This window comes from Chenopodium quinoa, unplaced genomic scaffold, assembly GCF_001683475.1.
Source record: "Chenopodium quinoa cultivar QQ74 unplaced genomic scaffold, ASM168347v1, whole genome shotgun sequence".
NCBI classification, from domain to species: Eukaryota; Viridiplantae; Streptophyta; class Magnoliopsida; order Caryophyllales; family Amaranthaceae; genus Chenopodium; species Chenopodium quinoa.
Genome location: NW_018742418.1, coordinates 4,009,881 through 4,029,980, shown reverse-complemented (window position 1 = coordinate 4,029,980; position 20,100 = coordinate 4,009,881). Strand labels below are relative to the sequence as shown.

Genomic DNA, 20,100 nt, shown 5'->3' with positions numbered 1-20,100 from the left:
ATATATTTTATTATAAGAAATGCATTTAATAATTATAGTCATATGAGTAGAGGTGGTCACTAGATTGACTTGAATCAAGTCCATTCAAGCGAGCCAAGTTATTTCACAAAAGACTCATTCAAATGGATTTTAGATTCGGATTGAATCGTTCAGGTAGGTAGTTTTCAATTTATTATCAAAATGTTACTTATTTTAGTACTGTAAATTAATCATTATTAGAAACATAGATTATTGAGTTGGGTCAAGTCAAGTCGAAGTACAAATTAAGGAGAAACAATATTTTTGAGTAGAGTTTAAATCTTGAGTCGAGTGATTGGATACAAGTCAATTCTACTAGCTAGGTCTACCTAAAAGCTACACATATTAAGGTAAATATATCATTAAAAAAAAAAATAATAATAAAAAAAAAAGGTATATCACTATTCCCTCCATTTTTTAATACTAGCTCAATTTCTACTTTTTACACTATTTATTTAGCTTACTTTGACTAATGTTTGTAATTTATACATAAGAAAAAAATATAGTCTTGTGGTATTTGTTGAAATCGTCTCAATGAATAGATTATTAATTTTCAATCATTAGAATTTATACTTATTAATAATCAAAGACATAATTGATCAAAGATTTACATTGACATATGTGCCCAAGAGATATGGAGTAAGTATTTAAAAACAGAGGGAGTATATCATTGAACCTATCACGAATTCACGAGTGTATATGATATTGAGTACTCCCTCCGTCCCATAATACATGAGAAGTTGGACTTTTTTTCACTATTCATGCATTAGGTTTGATCATAATTTTTTACTAATATAATAAAAACATACTTTATCATGAAATTTATTGTTAGATAGGTTTTAACATAAAGTTTCATAAATAATTTTTAAAATAATTTCTATTGATTTTTAATTATATAAAAATATAGTCAAACTAGTGCATTGGTAAATGTGTAATATTTGACTATGTTATGTATTATAGGACATAGAGTAATACAATACTTGTATGATAAAAATTAAAAAGTAAAAATGATGAAATGATGTTAATTTATTGCAAAATTTGGCTTTTTTCTCTCACACCCTTTTTGTCAGCTCAGTAATCCTTTTTAGGGACCCACTTAGACATTTGATCTCTGATCAATGAAGGTGGGGGAGGGGGTGTTGCCACGTGGATGAATTAATAGCCGTTGATATTGTAATTGATCAAGATCTCTAGGAATGAAGGGTGTAGTAGAGTAACTCTGATTTTAGGGTATCCTTTAAATCCTCGTATTGTTAGTTTTCAAATTGCTTGGTTGGCATTTATACTTTGTCTTTGACCAAATATATTTGTAATGTCAAGACAAAAAACAAAAATTATTTGGTGTCCCTACTTTTCTTTCGTATTGCTATAACTAGTTACTATCCAATGAAACTCATCAATGAGGTTGGGTACCTGGGTGTGTCGTGTATAGTGTGAATTTTCTTTGCCCTAATTTACTTTGAAAAATTACTTTGTACTTCCTATGTATTTAGCCATGATAAATAATGCTCGTAATAGTACAATATATTGTTGAAAACTTGAAACTCACTTGTGAGCGTTCCTCATTGTAAAATTTGAAGAGATCAATGGTTCTACTTTGTAAGATAGAAAAATTTCACTTGTTATCATAAATTAGTTTTGATTTTAGTATGTAATTTTTTTGGGGCCTTATTTGTGGACCGAAGTCTTCTCCATTTTGTTTGGGTTGTTCAGACCCATTTCATATTATTTCAATTTTTTTTTACCATTTATACATACCTTTAACCATGTTTTCTTATTAATACATAAAAATCCAATGTAATTATTTGATTATTATCATATTATGTTTTTTCTTATAATTGTTATCTATACAAAAATACATACATACATACATACATGCCTTTCATGGTCAATTTTATGTATTGATATTTGATAAGTGTGTCCGTCAAATTTTTGCTACTAGTATTCTTATATTAATTACTCCAATTAAAGTTTCACACTACACTTATCAATACATAATTTATATCGGAAAAAAAATATAAATACGATGACATTGCCAAATAAATACAGTACATGTAATGATCCATAACAATTTTGTTTCAAAACAGGCATATTTTAAGTGTAAATTTGTTTTACTATTTGTATTGATAGATACGAAGTATGAGATAGCTCATCCATTATTACACTCGATCTATATATGTCCCTAAATGATAAGAGAAACTAAGTAAATTTGTATTACTATTCTATTGACAGGATATGAGATCATTCATTCAATTATACACTCCATCTATATATATATGTCCCTAGATAGTGAGAGAAATTAAGTATTCATCCATTATCACACTCTCTATACGTCCCTATATGACAAGTGAAATTGCATATGGAAAAAAAAAAAAAGGAATTTAATTTATTTATTTTAAGGAAATTGAGCTTTATCCTTGCTTATACGGGAATATCCTATAGTTATTGTCATTCTTTAATTAATCTTTATCAGAGATACTTAGACACTTAGTACATTTTATCATCTAAATTATCTGAAATTGTCATTGTGGACCTAAATTATCACTACAGGTTCAAATCTCTGAAGGTTGCTAGATTGTAGGTTACAGGTTGCTACGAAATCAATAACTAGGTTATCGGAAATCAAGGAAGTTAAATGAAGACATTTCCAAGGAATATTCTAAGAGAATCCAAGTTTGAATTAGTGGAAGAGAAGTTCAATAAAAATAGGAACCATAAACTCCAACTAGCTGTTAGTTTGAACAAGTCAAAATGGCAATGGATAATCACAAGGAGAGTATGACATGAATCTCGGAGCTGAACCCTAACCCCGATTTTCAAGGAATCAACAAAGGAGCTGTTGCAAGGCTTCAAAAGGCTCTTCTATTATAAATAGGATGGAAAACCATTGTAAAAACACAAGATATGAGCCCTAGGCATTATACTCTATAGCAATTAGCAACCAAATTACATATTCATTCTTGATTAAATTACAACCTACATTGTACCTATACTTAATTCTCAAATTAGTAGATTGGTGGACTCAATGCCACCCGCATTTTTTACCCTTATTCCTGGGGTTTTGTGCGTCATTATCTTGTGTCTCTTCTTCCCTTTCCCCTTTGTTCATCTTTCGTAGGTCATTCATCCTCATTCTTTGAACCTACATTATCATTCATACCCTTATTAATCTAGTTGTTGTCCTATTGAACCTAGTCTAATTTGGCGATCAGATTTTAGCCTAAACAGTCAGTTATACGTCAATCTATGTATATTAAAAAAGAATAAAAATAAAGGTAGCTTTCGAGTAATTGAAAAAAAAAAAGTTTCCTTTGGTATAGCCAAATCTTTGATGGCGAACAGAATGCAAATGTATGATGGATTTTGAACTATATTTGGTATAAGCTAGTTCAAATAATTCGTCGTATAATTATTAGGAAAAAAGACAGATTATCCTTAGGTATTTAGACCTCAGCAAATCACAAGGTCATATACTCAATTTGACATCTTTCAAAAGCAGCTGATCTGATGACGTAACTAGCTTGTAAGGTAAACACTACACATCACACATGCGCTACAAACTTCACTTGAATATGATATGATCTCATCAAATCATTAAGATTACTTAACGTTTGAATAACCCACCTCCTCCTCTTCACCCCTTAAAATAGAAGTCATTGTGTACGTGATATAAATAAGTTTAAAAAATTCAAAGCTAATAAGTCTTATAATACTACGTATAATTTAAATTCAGATAAATAAGTTCATATTGTATAAAATAAATTTAAATAATATAAATTTAGAAAAAATCAAATTGTAAGGAATATGTCTTGAATCGGTGACCGAGTAAGTACACGATCGTGTAGTCGGTGTTATTATGTACTCTTCAATATAATGGCCATGTGGTTCTTGGTACATGGTCGTGTAGTTCCGCTACTACAACACATGTCACAGGGTCGTGTGGGTCAAGGTACACAGTCGTGTGGTTATTAATTGGGCTTTGGTCCATATCAGTTTATGTTTTGGAGAGTTCTATATGAAGGATTTATATTTTCATCGAGTGCAATTACTAGATATATCAAGGATCATTATTATGGAGATAATTAGTTCATTCTTTTGGGTTGTTATTGTCTGTTGCTAGATATGATTAATGATCTTTGGGCTAGTCAAATAGTCAAAATCCCAATAGAATGGATCCTATGAGGTCACACACAAGGGTATTGGATTGAAAAAGTATGAAGCCTATTAATGAGCCTCAGGAGGAAATGACAAGCCATGAAAAGAGTGATATATGTGAATTGGGTTAGGTGTTTGGGCTTCACATGAACTCTAATTATATATGTGATATATAAATAGAGGTCTTGCCTAGGTTATGCACATAAGTCATAATTTACCCATATAGTGAATTGTGAAGCAAGCAACCAAAACACACAAACCCACTCTCTCTCTCACGCACACCCCTTTCTCCCCTCCTCCCTGTCCATACGGTACGGACGGCCGACCGACCAAGGTGGTGCTCGGTGGTGGTGTGGTGGTTTGTGGCTTGTTCGTTCCTCTCCTCTCCGTAGAAGGTTGATTGAAAGGTTTCAATCACAACTAACTAGCATTAGTGGAGGTTCAATTCTTGCAGACCAAGTAGAGGAATCACGTTTGGGGTTGTGGCTCTCTTTATTGTTGTTGCTCGATCACTCGTGGAATCACGCTTCAAATGTATGATTACAAGCCGATGTGGTAAACTTAACGCACTCAATTATCTTCATAACTCCCAATTTTGTATATGAGATCAGAATTATTTTTGTATTTATCTTACTTTAACTTTATCTCTCATGTAATTTTATTGACTGCCATTAACCCTTGCCCCTTAAATTCTCTCTAAATACAAATGCTAAGAATAAATAAAGAGATAGAAATCAAGTTGTAATACATTATATATGGCATGATAATTTGCTCACTTAAAAAACTTTCATGTACCCTTAACATCATGTCCTCTCTTTGCATGTAATTAATGTACTTTTCTACCCCATAATTAGTCTTATTCTTTATAGTATCAAATGTAGAGCAAGTGGGATAAAAATAACGAGTACGAGTACAAAATTAGTATTGACACACAAAAATAATGTTAGTTTACGAGTTCCAGTGAAAAAGTAGCTAAAAACTTAAAAAGGTGGTCAAAGATTTTGGGGTGAAGGGAGGGACCACGCCTCATGGTCTTCGTCTAGTGTGTGCGTGCTCTTAATTACGAGCTCTTCTATACCGCACGGTTGGCCACTCTTTCGCACCTTCTCTTTCTCGTATCTTTTTTCCATCAATTCTCGCGTTTTATTGTTTATTAGGTAGATTACTAAACATCGCCTACAAATTATCAATTAAACTCCACAAATTTCTATTGAATTGATAATATTGCCCTTGACAAAAAAAAAAAAAAAAAAAAAGAAACACTCTCTCATCACCTAAAAAAAAAATCTCACCCACTTTCATTCTACGTTTTTTTTTAAAAAAAATTCAAAATACGGCAATGTCGAGGCGGCAAGGCAAGAAATTAGCGGCGGCGGCGGCGGCGGCGGAGGGAAGGAGGTTTCACGGTGGTAAGGTAGGTTTTTTCCCAAAAAAAAAAAAAAAAATTAAAAACTGTCATGGCAAGGCGGGGCGCATGGGGAGGACGCCACGCCGGTGGTGGCGGCGCCAGGAGCAAACGCCTGAACCACGGCCCTGGCGCCTGGGTTGGACGCCGCAGCCACGGTTCTGGCGTCTAGAACTGGCGCCGCCACCACCGACGTGGCGTCCTGCCCATGCACCCCCTTTTTTTTTGAAAATCAGTTTTCTTTTTTTATTTTTGAAAATCAGAATTTTTTTTTGTTTTTTGTTTTTTTAAGTGATTTTTTTTGTTATTTGTTTTTCTAAGTTTTTATTTTTGAAAATCAGATTTTTTTTTCTTTTGTTTATTTTTTTTGAAAATCATTATTTTTTTTTTGTTTTTTGTTTTTTTCAGTAATTTTTTTTTAAATTAAAATTTTGTTTTTGTTTTATGTTTTTTTAAGTTTTGTTTTTTAAAAAAATCACATTTTTTTTTTATATTTTGTTGTTTATTTTTATAAATTTTTTTCAATGTTGTATTTTTTTTTTACGTTTATACTTCCTTTACATTTCTTTGTATGTTTGTTTTGTTCATTTTTTTTATTTGTTACTGCAATTTGTTACGTTTTTCTGTTTAGTTGATAATGTTTTCGTTTAGTTTATTTTTTTTAATTTTTCTTTTATGTTTATATATATTTTGTATGTGTTGTTTTTTTTTCTTTGTTTGTGTATATTTTATTCTTTAATTTATTTTAAGTGTTATGTTAATTTCTTTTTCAGGTTACTTTGCTAGTATTTTTTTAGTTTATTTGATTTGGTTTTTGGTAGTTATTTTTCTTATAATTTTTTTAATGTGTATACATTTTTTAATTTTTTGAAGGTGTCGCATTTTTGCCATGGTGCGATGAAAAATATAGATGACCATGATATGCCACCGGCCACTGTCGTGGATGCGGTATGTGTCATTAAACATTTATTGTTGTGTTTTTGTTATTTCTATATATCGTTATTCAATATAATATTATTTTGTGTGTAGTGGATGGGAAAATTGATGCAAGTGGGACAGAAACTCTCTCAGGAGAAGGACAACATAACGACTGTATCTTCACAGACGAAGAAGACTAGATGACGATGTACGAGGCGTTATCCTGATTGTATATCACGATCCTGTATTCTTATACTGTTATACAATCGTAGTTATCTTTTGAAGCCGCCTGAAATTTACCGAATTTGGGTTGAAGTTGTATTAAATTTCTTCCGCTGCTTGTTAATTTCTTCAATTTATGGTAATATCGTTCTTTTTTCTAATCAATTTCCTTGCTTTTGTGCTTGAATATCATTCAGATATACTTGGTTTTATTGATTTATTGTGAAATTACATTGAATTTTTATTTATTGTGTAGTAGTAGAAAACCATTGTATTCAAATCTAGAGTTTAACAGTATGGCGTGTTGCGTGCATGGGGTTTATTGAGCGTTTTAGTTGATTTACATTTCAATTATTTTGGATTTTAGTCTAATTGACTGACAATCTCAAATGTTGCAGAATTTCATTTAATTTGGTTTTGTTTTATTACTCAGATCCTCCTTTTCTCGTTTTCTCGGCTGGGTTTTGCGCTATGAACTCAAGAATTGGCCTGGATAGATTGAGTTTCAATTTTATGGAATTTCTTAAATATTAAATGAAAATACATCATAACATGTCGCCGTCTAGAGTCCTTGAGAGATTTCTGAGTTGCTACTACTAAACAAAAATCAGATCTAATTGCAACTTGTTTTGCCCAATCAATCGCTTGTTGAGCATCTTCGAAGGGACCATCATGTACAAAAATCCTACTATGCCATATTATTTTTAAATTAATATAGTTATATAAAGATTAATTAATACATTTAACACAAAATTAACATAAGTAATTTCTAAAATTTTTATTTGTAAATTTCATTTCTATATATAATTTACACATGCAAAATTAAACATAATTTTATTAACATATATTTAAAGCATAATTTCAGATTAAAACAATTATTTTTTTTAACTTATTAACACATATTTAATTTCAAATTTATCAAAATTAAAAAACCACAAAAAAAAAAACAAAACAAAAAACTTTAACTAAAATTAAAAAAAAAATTACAAAAAGTTTAAATAAAAAAAAAAGTTTAAATAAAATTACAAAATTAAAAAGAAAACAAAAATAAAAAAATTACAAAAAGTTTAAATAAAATTAAAAAAAAAATTACAAAAAGTTTAAATAACATTACAAAAAAATAAAAAATAAAAAAATAATAAATAAAAAAAATTACAAAAAGTAGGAGTGGCGTTTGGCCAGAACGCCGCCACCGTGGCGATGGCGTCTGGCCAGGATGCCATAACCATGGTGGCGGCGTCCTGGCCAGGCGCCACATCCATGGTGGCGGTGTCCTGGCCAGGCGCCACTGCCACGGTTGCGGCGTCCCGGCCAGACGCCATCGCCACCGTAGTGGCGTTCCGGCCAGACGCCACCCCTACTTTTCGTAATTTTTTCCCCGGATTATCTCGCTTTCCGGCGACGATGATGGCTCTCCGGTGTCTCTCGGCAATCCACTCCAGCTCCACATTCTACGTGAGAGTGAATTACGGTTTCGGTAAAAATTTAGAAAAAGGGCAAAAGAGTCAAAGTAAAAATTATTGTGGGCTTTATGTAGAGATTTGTGGGCGATGTTTAACAAATCCCTTTATTAATCACAACTACGGCTTTGTTTAGTAATTAGCTGTTAGTTGGTTGGTAATCTGATTATATTAATTGGTTTGACCAACTGATTATATTAGATGATTTGACTAACTAGTTATAAACAACTGATTGTGTAAAAATATTTGGTAAATAGCTGTTTATTATAAGCTGTTTCAGTGTGTTTAATACTAAAAAGGCTAATTGTTCAATAAGCTAATTTCAAAAAGTTCTTATATTCCAAAAAACTCTTTTAATAAGCTATTCACCAAACACCAAACTTAGCTTTTTAAAATGGTCAAACCTCTAATAGTATTCAATAAGCTAAAAGCTTTTCAAAAAGCTCTTTACCAAATAAGACCATACGTTATCATACTTGGACTATGTTTAGTTCACCTTATTTTTATTTTATTCGTATTTTAGATTATATTAGAAATAAAATCAATTTAGATCAGAAAATTAAGTTTTGATCATACACCCTCTGTATTTTATTACAGTGTACTTGTTCCATTTGCACTTTTTGCACTATTCATCTAATTATTTTGACTAATGTTTGTGATTTATATCTAAGAAAAAAATTAATCTTGTAGGTACTTATTGCAATCATCTCATTTAATACAATATTAATTTTCAATTGTTATAATTTATACTTATGAATAATCTAATATATTACTGATAAAAGATTTGCATTGGCATACATGTTTAGGAGAAATGGAGCAAGTAATAAAATACCGAGGGAGTATTTTATTGTACTATGTCAGTTTTTTTTATCGTTAAATATATTTAATTTTGTAACGAAAAAAGTTTATGGAAAATATATATTAATAAAAGATATATTATAACGATTCCATATATATATATATATATATATATATATTTTATTTCCTTATAGTTTAGTCAGATCTGACTCTCATATAAGATCAGAAAAAAAAAAATTTAAATTAAAATAGATTAGCAAAAACAAGATAAACTAAACATGTTCTTAGCACCGGAGGAAAACCTAGGAATATTGTTTAATGGAGTCAAAATAAAAAATAATGTATAAGTTTATCTTTTTTATTTATTTATTTATTTTTTATTTATTTATTTATTATTATTTTATTTTTATTTTTATAACACACTGATTTAGCACAGATTAAATATATATATATATATATATATATATATTTTGAAAGGATTAAATAAATATTATTTGTTTAAAATAAGTTGTCAATATTTTTTTTTTTTTAAAAAAAAGTGTAATTATAATCTCATTAATTAATTTTGAAAGAAGTATTGTATTTTTGTAGTCTTGGAACTTAGGAAGAATTATTTTTGGAAAAAAAAATAGAGAAAAAACAAATGATGATTTCAAAAATAGTTTTGGCGGGAAAAAATTTCATAAGAAATTGACATGTGTCCCTCAATGATGTCAACATGTTTTATTTTAGTAGTATCAATTTTTATCAAGAAAGACTCCAAAATATTAAAATTCAAATGGAGTCAATTGATCCTACAATCACTAAGGTAGCACTGGCTCTGGCTCTGGCTCTGTTTAACACACTATAAAATATTTAAATCTTGATGAGCACCCACATTCAACATGACTACATGTACAAAACATGTACAAATCCTTAACTGTAGCTCAGTAAATGTGACTACTTGAGTACAATTAAAGACAAATGATTCGTTGACGAGAGCATGAGACCTATCGATCCTTTGGCAATTAGCCAATTAGGCCACTCTTTCATAATGGACGTTGAAAAGATATTGCGAAGATTTTATGATGATTGTCTTTAAAAATTAAAAAAAATCATCATAACGTTTTAGATTTTTTTTTTAAAACGTTATGATGAATTTTCTTTCTAAGAAAACCATCATAGAATCTTCGCAAAAATTAAGCCTCTCAGCACAACTTTATTTCGAATTATTGGGTTATACTCCGTAGTTGTAGAGAAAAATAAATTTACCCAGGCCGGCCCAATGGGCTAGAGTAAGAATTTAAGATATTGGTCCAAGATTTCAAGTCCAAATTCTCTTCTTTAGTTAGGTACTAGATTAATCCCGTGGGATGCACGGTTTTAACAAAACTATTTGTCAAATTTTTATAAAAAATAATAGTCAAAGATAAATATATGACAATACATTAATTTAATTTAATTTTTAGATAAATATAATTACTATGTCGTACAATAATACATCAAATAAGTTTAAAAGTGATAGTAAGATAGATATAATTATTATGTGGTATGGTTTTTTTTTACTTTTATTTCATATTAATAATAGGATAGGATATAATTCTTATAAATTTAAGTTTTATATATAGTTTTTTTAATATGGTGAGATAGGATATATTAATATAATTTAATGTTTTAAAGATAAAAGATATGTAGTTTCATAGTATATAATTTTTTTTTTTTTTTTTTAGATTTAGATTTTAGATATATTATTAGTATTTAGATTAATTATTTTAATATATAATTTAAAATTAAAATTTTATTTATGATGTCATTCTTCTTCTTTGCGGGAAATTTTTTAATGATAGGCCGCCACATAAGCATTGATGACATCTGAACTCAGTCTTTTATGCCTTAGTAACTGGCTCAATAAATTGGCCAGGGGAAAGAGAAGGATGGTGCATGAGTTGTTTATCTTGGTAATAAGGGGCATTATTTACCAAATTATGTTTAGACAATTATTAAATTTGATTTAGGTTTTTTAATTATTTTGTTAATAAAGTGGGAGTTAATGGGGAAAAGTGAGGAAAATAGGAGAATGTTGGAGAAAAAATAAAAAAATAAGCGGAGAGATGTTCTATAATGTAAATGATATTCATGGAAACCATGAGGTTCCATAAAAGCCTCATTTTGCATATTGGTCTTACATATCACATAAGCTTCAATCAAAATACGATGGTAACACCACCATGCACAACAACGTGAACAAAAGAGTGATAATCCAATGAAGGATTTCAAGCACCTTAATGAGACCCTGAGATGTCCAATTGGTGATTGAAACATTTAACTATGAGGTTCTAGTTTAATTTTCTAGTATTAACTTAACTATGGTTAAATGAGGCGTCTGACGTTATTTTAGGGTTAGTTTGGATAGAAAATAAGATTGAGTGACAATTAACAATTTAGTAGTACTTTGAGGATGTAATTTGCAAATTTTGTTTTTAAAGGCTGCAATTGGCAAAATATATGTTTTAAATGGTTGTAATTGACAAATTTTCCATCTGTTTCTTGCCAAACATTTATTAGTTATAGGTAGAAAACGAAGCAAAATAGAAAAAAAAGGTATGCCTATTTTGCAATTAAAAGAAACTAAATGAGGCTAGTTTCACTTCAACAAATTGATATCCTGGTTCTACTGCAGTCTTCTGATGCTTCAGAGTTCATCCTTAGCAGGCTGAGGATTGTCAGAAGACGACTTGATAGGGTAGCATGCATCCATAGCAATGCCACACTGTCCCTCCTTGGCGCTAACACTGCGTTGCATCCGAATGTAGCCCTTCTCACCCCATCCAGGTCCCCATGAGTTCTTCACTATCCAATACTTGGTTCCGTCTTGTGTTATTCCGTATCCTACTGCTGTTACTGCATGGTCCAAGTCTGTTCCACACTTTCCAGTAAACACACCCTGCATTCATTAAAATAATCTTTTAATGAGATCTTTGTAGGGTAACTGAGGTCTTCATCTTTTTATGTTATGACCGATTTTGTAAATAATGTATTGAAACGTTTGACATGACCGTCATTTTCATCAACATATTTAACTGACTAGGATGTTACAGGAAGATTATAAGGGTGAGTATATTAGTTGTGTTTTCTTCACTTGATTGCTACAAAATAAATCCACTAGTGTTTTTGGTAATTTCCATTACTGACTGTTGCTTATTAGCACAAAATTTTACTGAATTTAGTTTATCTTGAAGTTGAAGAGAATAGGACTATGATTTAGCTAGTAACAAGAATAGTTGTTTTGTTGACTACTATACCTCAGAGTAAAGCTGCATATCAGAACCATTAGCATCAATAGCCACGGAAACAGGTTGATTTGCAACGGCTTTCATCAAAGCGTCCTCATTATTTTCAGGCACCACCTCATAACCATCGATCTTCACTACAGGTGTGTTGGTCTGTAAATTGGATCAAATGAATCAATTACATGAGCAAGCTTATTACAAAATTACTTCAAAGAAATTGATTTAATTTCAACCTTAGCTGAGTTGCATGTTTCATCCTTAGCCGCATATGGGTAGGTGGTTTCTGCGACCACTCCACCAGCTTTCTTGATGTAACCCAAAGCATGCTCAACAAGTCCTCCGTTGCAGCCTTCGTTGTCATGGTCACAATCCACCAGCTCCTGTTCAGAGAGCGAGACTAATTGTTTGGTTTTGATCTGGTTTATTCCTTCTACTGCAGCTACAGTTGAGAATGCCCAACAGCTACCTGCAGTCAAAGGATGATGATACAATGATATATGTCAGCACATCAGACTCTCACATTTACAGAGCATATTGTTCAAAATTAGAATATCAACAGTTGTGCAATTCGTCTGAAAACTTCACTAGTACAAAATATTTAAACTGAAACTTATAATTGCATTGACGATCTAAGAGATATCACAATCTAATGATCTGCATTGTCTACCTATATGACACTGAATGTCAAGAAAAAGGATTGATTATATGCATTAAAGTTTCAAGGAAATAATCATTTGCAAGGATAGCTTGCGACGTTATGTATGTTACATCTACTTTTCTATTTATCTTTAATTATCTATGTTGGACTCTCGACACTCCTAGAAGGTCATGGAATACTGTCATACTGACCAGACATGGAAACAGCTTGATTCTTACTCGTCAGTTGATATATCCCGACCTACATGTTGGTAGGTAAAAAATAAAATGCAGATGATCTTATAACAAATAAGAACAATAGTCAAGCACTCAAGCAGTACTTTGTCAAATGCAGAAGAATTAATGCACCACAAAGCAGAAAAAAATTTGCAATCTATTATCTGAGAGTAATTGTATGAGAAACTAACCGCAATTCCCCTGATTCTTAACAGGGGTAACAGCTCCTTTAGCTCTCCAATCAACAGAAGCAGGAACATCTTCTAGTTTACCATGCATGAACTCTGTCACTGGACGTGGGTGGAACATTCTGTGATGCGCGATTTTAGACCCATAAGAGGTTCTAAACTCGTGGTTAGTCATGTCAGCATACATGTTCAGCTTTAGCTTATAAGGCTTATCCATCTTGTTCGTCTGGTGAACATGACGGGCATTAGCCTTGAACACATTAAACCGCCTTTGCTTCTCCTCGAGGTCCCGGGAGACAGTATGGTATGCCCTCCATCTTTCGTATAGATCCCAAAGGCTCTCTTCTGAGGCGAGATCTTTCTCATGGAAGTCGAAGCTCTCTGCAAGCCCCAAAACAAGGGCCGCGGAGAGAAGCACCAAGAAAAACTTAGCAGTATGCATTTAAGAATTGGAAATTACTAATATGGAAAGATTGATGTTAGCTGGTTTTGGTATATCTGCTTGCAAGCAAGCATTAGAAATATATATAGCACAACATCAAGCAACATTGGCGATCATCTCTATGGTGATATGTTAGCTCTTTACCTGAAAATATGGAAAAGATAAGTGGCTTTTTTCATGGTTGAAATGTGTGTCGACTCAGAAAACATGCCAATCTTATTGTTCAATTTTCGGCTTTTCCTCAGAAGCTGACGAATGAAGGCATCTTATGGAAAGCTTTTGCTACAATATAAGCAGTTTTTAGGGGAGGCGCACTGAGAAGCAACCGCTCTTAGATGCAGAGTTCTTAACAGAAATTGCTGCTCTGAAGCAGTGCCGAAAATCACCACTGATCAGTTTCACATTGCTCTCAAAGATACCTCACAATTCACATTACTACAAACACATTTTGGACACCAATATCCATCGTAAAACAAGAAAACCTTTAGAGCTGCGCCGATTATATCCAGCCTGATCGGTTCGATCCTGGGCTCCAGGCTGGGACAATTCGAGTTATGCTCAATCAGCGCTCACTTGGTCAAAGTTCGAATCAGCCTGATTTTACAAGTCTTGGGCGCACTTTTTTTTTGTTAGGCCAAGCATGTTATAATTTCCAGAAGACCTCAACTGCAAGTCCTCTGCTTTCATTGGACTTCATGGTCATTGATAGTTTTATCATTAAGCATAAATATCTGTTTAAATGTTACTGTAATATCTTTGCTACTAAGTAAGATTATCAACAAAGATGTAGAGGATTCTTATGTCTCGTTCAAAGAAGTCTAATCTTTCTTTAAGTAAAGGTGTTGAGGATTCTTAAGTTACACTTTAAACAATCTAATTATCAGAAATTCATGAATTAGTTAGAAGAAAATCATAGAAAATCTCATTTTGCCAAAAAATTGAGTGAAGATTGCAAATAACGCAGACTTTTAATTTACCAAGCTAAGCTTGGTCTAGTGGGAAAGATTGTACCTTCCAACCTTGAGGGGGGGGGGGGGGGGGGGTTCAATCTCCACTAGAGACACTTTGAGGGTAGGTATGCTTTATGGCCTTACCCTCCCCCCCTCACTCTCAAAGTGTCTGACCCGCAAATACCAGACCAAAAAACCGTAAACATCAACATAAATATATCTTCGGTGTTGCCTATCTTCATACAAAATTAGAATACAACACACCAATCATACAGTTTGTATCTATGTCAGGCAGGTGAATGGATAGGCAGTCAGCTTTGTTTCCGAGACAGTAAGCCAAGGGTAACATTGGAAGGGGGATCACAGATGTAGACTGTTACAGATTTTAATTGAACATTAAAAGATCAGAAGGGGCATAGATCAAGATATTCCAGAGAATCAAGACACAAGAAGCAAATCTGAAATTTTGCCAATAATCCGTGAAAAAAATACCAGTGTACTTGCCATTGAATATTTTATAAGCTCAACGCAGTACTTTGTTTACGACAGGAATCTTCCATCGATTTATCAGAATGCAATTTATGATAAGTTGATCAAAAGTCAGAATAAAAACACTCAAGGATAACAGCAAAATACAGATAGCTCCATGTAAGCTATAAAAATTATGCAACAGAATCCCTTTGCTTCGCTTGTTGCATGAGCTCTTCCCTCACTCTCCTGATCTCCATTTCCTTCTCCTCTCGTTCTCTCTGCAAAAATAAACCAGAAGCTTGCTTTATTTTACATACACGATCAAAGCCTCAAAATCTCTCGGCTACAAAAAAATTGATTGGTTCAAATACTACATACAGTAAATTTGACCTCTCGCAAGCACTCTTAAAAACTTTTAACGAACAAAAAGGGTGGCAGGGAGGTTGTAGTACTTGTAGATCAGCTAAAGGCCTTATTGAGCATTTTCCATTAACCTATAAGTTATAATCAGGCAAGAGCATATAGCTAGTTTTTACATGTTATTAGACAGCCATCAACAAGAAGAGAGCTTTTAAGCTGTGTGGTCTCACTCACTCACTCTCTCTATCTCTCTCTTTCTTTAAAGGGTAATGAAGTACAGAGCCTTCCATCCCCCCTAACTATTATCTTATTCGATTAAAAAGAGTAGTAAATGATATATTTTCTCTTACGTACTTCCCCCAAATCACTCCACCAAAACTAAAGCAAAACTTGGCTGATTTATCACTCTCTGGCTTAGCTACACTCATCATAAGGTTTACCTTCAGCTGCTCATGCATATAACTTTTGGTCTTATCATTCAAGCCAATCAAGAGATTCAAATCTCAGTACCAATCAGAACACCATTTACAAGATTTAAGGTAACAGAGAAGTAAAATATGCTACAGAAGCAGGAAAAATCAGACCACGACAGTATATGATTAACATCAAACCAAGATCCAAATATACTGGATCACATACCAATCAATCTAGTACTTCCAAGAAACACAGAACCCAAATGCTAAGTTTAACGCAAAATTTCATACAAGTATCTAACTGCCCACCTAGTCCCTACAGGTGGTTCATAAGAAATTATGAGAAAAGGCAAGGAAGCCCAAGGAAAACAATTACCAAGACTAAAGAAGAAATCCACCAACATCATAGAGTAAAATTGGTAAGTAAAATGCACAAATAAAGTGAAATGAGTTCTAAACTTATAAAGTTATAATTACTTAACCAGCCAACATTCATATAAAAAGTCAATACTAAATTTTTTATTCCTTAACCCAAAAACATCATTCTCCAAAATCTAAGGCACATCTCCGAGCAACATTTCTATCTTCATTTTGGAAGGGGTCTGGTATCAGTTATGCCATCAACAATTCTATCTTTTCAACACTTCAATCACAAGGACACAACATCCAACTAAACTCAAACACAAGGACATGACATCCAATTCATACATATTTCCACTAGGGTAAAATAACCTAATTTAACACTAAATATCCTCCCTAACCAACATGAAGTAGATATAACTTATAAGTCTAGATAAACAATATTGCTTATAGTTGCCCGTCAATTTACACCCTCCGTCCCAAACTAGTAATCATGTTGACATTGTAATTTAAACTAGTAATCCGACAACTAAATCCGGATGAAGATAGTAACCAGAGACAAACGAACAGAGAAAAATCCCTAATTAAGGGATAAAAAAGAACAGAATCAAACTGATCAATCTCCGATAGAATGGGCAAACATCATTTATATGATTCCCCTAAGAAATTAATAATTTTTAAATCAAAATAGGATTCTAATTTCGGTTCTCCGAGCAAAATTTTCATATTCCCCCCCTCTTTAATTGAATTCCTACTACATTCCCAGCTAAATCACCAGATAAAAATTAAAAATTAAACTTCCAATTTCCATTATTAAAACTAATTCAATAAAAATTGAAGTTGGACAGACAATGTTAAAGCTAATAATAAGCAGTAAGTATGAAATTAGGGTTCGAGAAAACAAGATCAAATTTTGAAAGCAGAAAAAGAGTATACCTTTTCATCTTGATGAAGAGCGATCCAAACATGAACTTTGTCCATAGATTGCCAGAAGGCGAAAGCACCCAATGACATCGCGAAGAATGTACCCATTTTCACCATTTTCTTTCTCCTCTATTTTTCTCTCTCTATTCAGATTATTTGGAGAAGATGAATTGGAGATAATTGTTCTATAAGGTACAGATTATTGGGTCTAAGGTTGGTTTTGGATGGGGGCCTTTAATCTAGGCCTTATTTCTTTGATGTTGAGGTTGTGTGTCCAATGCCCTATATTTTAGGGGTGAGCATGGGTCGGATACCCGTACCGTTAACACTATCGATTCGGGTATCCGATAACAAATAACACTAAAAATGATATTCATTACTCGAATCAATAAGTTTGGGTATCCGAACTTCGGGTACTCGGATTTTCGGATCGGTTATCGGGTACCCAATATGATATCCAATAATAAAAATTTAGACTTTATAATGTAGTTATTATGATATCATTCAACACTAATCAACAATAATATCACATGATCATGACCAAATTACTAATAATTACTAATCATTTAAATTATGAAGTGATTACGAAGTAAAGTAAGAGTTTAGATTTTGGATAAATAGAGGAAAAAAAAAGAAAAAATTGCTTATCGGATCGGATCGAATCGGTAACCGTTAATTTTAAAATGATACCCAATAACCGTACCCGATAAAAAATTATCGGATCGGGTACCCGAACCGTTATGGTTATCGAAACGGGTACCCTAATTTTCGGTTTGGTTACGGTTCGGATTTTCGGGTTTCGGTTTTTCGGATTATTTTGCTCAGCCTTAATTGTGGCCAAATCGGATATTCGATCTGAAATATCAAATATCAAATAGACCGTACTTCGTATCTAAAATTTTTGAACTGAGTAAAATACAATTCGAGTATCTAATCCAAAATATCAAAATAATTTATTTTTAAAAGTGAAGTGTTGTGATTATTAGACCTCTATTGAGGAGACTCAACTTTGAGTATCAATAACTTAATACTAAAACAGACACCGGAAGTGACATGTGTCACATCCTGGTGCTGTTTTTTCCCTCCAAAACTCCCCCTCCCCTTTTAGCAAAAAATATTTTATTTTTGGAATATTTTTATAATAAAACTATAATAATATTATTCCAAACTTATATATTATCTCTATATAAAATGTATTCCTTTTTATTGTGTTCTAAAATTTTCTATGCACATTTACCTAAAATAGTTTTTCAACTCTTTTTTAATTATCTTTTAAACGAGTATTATTGAGTTTTACCGAAAAATTAATAATAAAATTGATTCATATCGAAGTAATTGATATTAAAGAAATTACTTTAAAATATCACTTTAATTTTTTTTTATTTTTTTTTATTTATTTTTTCAAATTCCTTTTTATTTTGTTTATTAGACTAATAGAGTATTAGATATGACCATAAAATAAATGTTGTGTTCGACAACTATATTAAATGTCTAATTCGAAAATGTGAAATATTAATCAATTTTTTTTTACATTATTAAAAGAAGTTAATATCTTAGTAAATACAAAAAAGTTATTATCTTTTGCTGAAACACTTTATTGAGATAATAATTTTATCACATTCGACATTCATGAGTAATATGCATTTTAAAAAATATGTCGGACATAGTGACAAGTGACATATTCTTGTGTTTCTTCCTCGTTTTTTTTTTGATAAATAGCTATCATCGATAAATAAAATTTTAAGGCAATAAACAAACAATGATCAAACTAGAATTATTGGATAGCTTTCAAACACATTTTTGTATAATAACAAAGAGCGACGATATCATGTAGAGTATCAATCCATAAACATGTATGTACTACTAATAATATAGGTTAGTGTTGCCTAATTATTGATTGTTATTGCCTTTAATGATCTAAGTAGTATTTATTTTCATTGAAATTATTTTATTGGATATAAAGATGATATATTATTTAATTTAATTTGTAATTTATATATTTACATGTATGTGGTGCCAATAGTTTTACTGTAGATTTTAGTTTGTTGTTTGATTAATGTTTTGATGTTTATTAGAAGGCATTTATAAATAAGTGTTTAGTTATATAGTCACTAGATTGTATAGTTTTATTGGGAATAATATGCATTATTAATGTAATATAATGTATACTACTTTCAAATATTTTCAACTCAACTAATCAACAATAAATTTTTTCTTTCTCAATTGTAGTTTTAATGAATTTTGCCTTATTATATTATTTTTCTATATGCATTGCATTTGTTTATTCCACATGAGTTGGCTCATTTTTATATTATATCAAAATTCATTATGAGAAAAAGATTATTACTACCGTGCATCATATCGCACGGGCACTAATCTAGTTGAAATACAAAATGAGTTGACTTTTACCTTCAATAGTGATACCCAACTCACCTCTCAATTTAGCAACTCATGTGAAGTCTAATTTCCCAATGGTGAGACTCTCTAAATTATACTAATGTCACTTTCAATTTATTGTAAGTTTTATTTTTTTTATTTTTTTTTATTATTTTTTTTAGAATAAAAACAAAAATAAAAATAAAAAAATTAAAACTTAAATAATATTACAAAATATATTATAATATTGATAAGGGGCCCACACTTTTTGTCAAATGAGACTTAAAGTTGGGTATCTAAACTTAGCAACTTCAAATTGGTATCCTTTGCAAAAAATACCCTCTCTCTCTCTCCTAAAAAAAACCTCCTTAAGTTTCACCATTGGAGATGGTCTTATAAAACGGAGGAAGTAAATATTTAACACTTTTATTAAGTTTAAGTTATTTTTAAATACAATTGGATATTGATTATTAGATATTTTTAAAAGGCGATCCAAAT

General features: G+C 31.6%; 2 protein-coding genes across 2 annotated transcripts; both read right to left on the bottom strand.

Annotated features, from left to right (window-relative positions):
* Positions 1 to 11,445: 11,445 nt before the first annotated feature.
* Positions 11,446 to 13,874, bottom strand: LOC110707153 (vignain-like). Its single transcript, XM_021885165.1, has 4 exons — positions 13,310 to 13,874; positions 12,479 to 12,711; positions 12,258 to 12,398; positions 11,446 to 11,899 (listed from the first exon to the last, which is right to left on the bottom strand). Exons 1-4 carry the CDS (start codon positions 13,746 to 13,748, stop codon positions 11,648 to 11,650), a joined length of 1,065 nt encoding a protein of 354 aa, XP_021740857.1. The 5' UTR covers positions 13,749 to 13,874; the 3' UTR covers positions 11,446 to 11,647.
* A 1,265-nt stretch (positions 13,875 to 15,139) lies between these two features.
* On the bottom strand, positions 15,140 to 17,443 carry LOC110709913. The gene is made up of 2 exons (XM_021888174.1): positions 17,239 to 17,443; positions 15,140 to 15,447 (listed from the first exon to the last, which is right to left on the bottom strand). Exons 1-2 carry the CDS (start codon positions 17,341 to 17,343, stop codon positions 15,361 to 15,363), a joined length of 192 nt encoding a protein of 63 aa, XP_021743866.1. The 5' UTR covers positions 17,344 to 17,443; the 3' UTR covers positions 15,140 to 15,360.
* Between the last annotated feature and the right edge of the window lie 2,657 nt (positions 17,444 to 20,100).

What these genes read in the sequence shown, in the direction of transcription:
- LOC110707153 (XM_021885165.1), bottom strand. Translation starts at nt 13,748, where the DNA reads ATGCATACTGCTAAGTTTTTCTTGGTGCTTCTCTCCGCGGCCCTTGTT. An exon ending in TAAGAATCAGGGGAATTGCG is followed by an intron (nt 12,712 to 13,309) that starts GTTAGTTTCTCA and finishes CTTTGACTGCAG; the next exon opens with GTAGCTGTTGGGCATTCTCA. An exon ending in ATATGCAGCTTTACTCTGAG is followed by an intron (nt 11,900 to 12,257) that starts GTATAGTAGTCA and finishes TAATGAATGCAG; the next exon opens with GGTGTGTTTACTGGAAAGTG.
- LOC110709913 (XM_021888174.1), bottom strand. Translation starts at nt 17,343, where the DNA reads ATGGTGAAAATGGGTACATTCTTCGCGATGTCATTGGGTGCTTTCGCC. An exon ending in CTCTTCATCAAGATGAAAAG is followed by an intron (nt 15,448 to 17,238) that starts GTATACTCTTTT and finishes TTATTTTTGCAG; the next exon opens with AGAGAACGAGAGGAGAAGGA.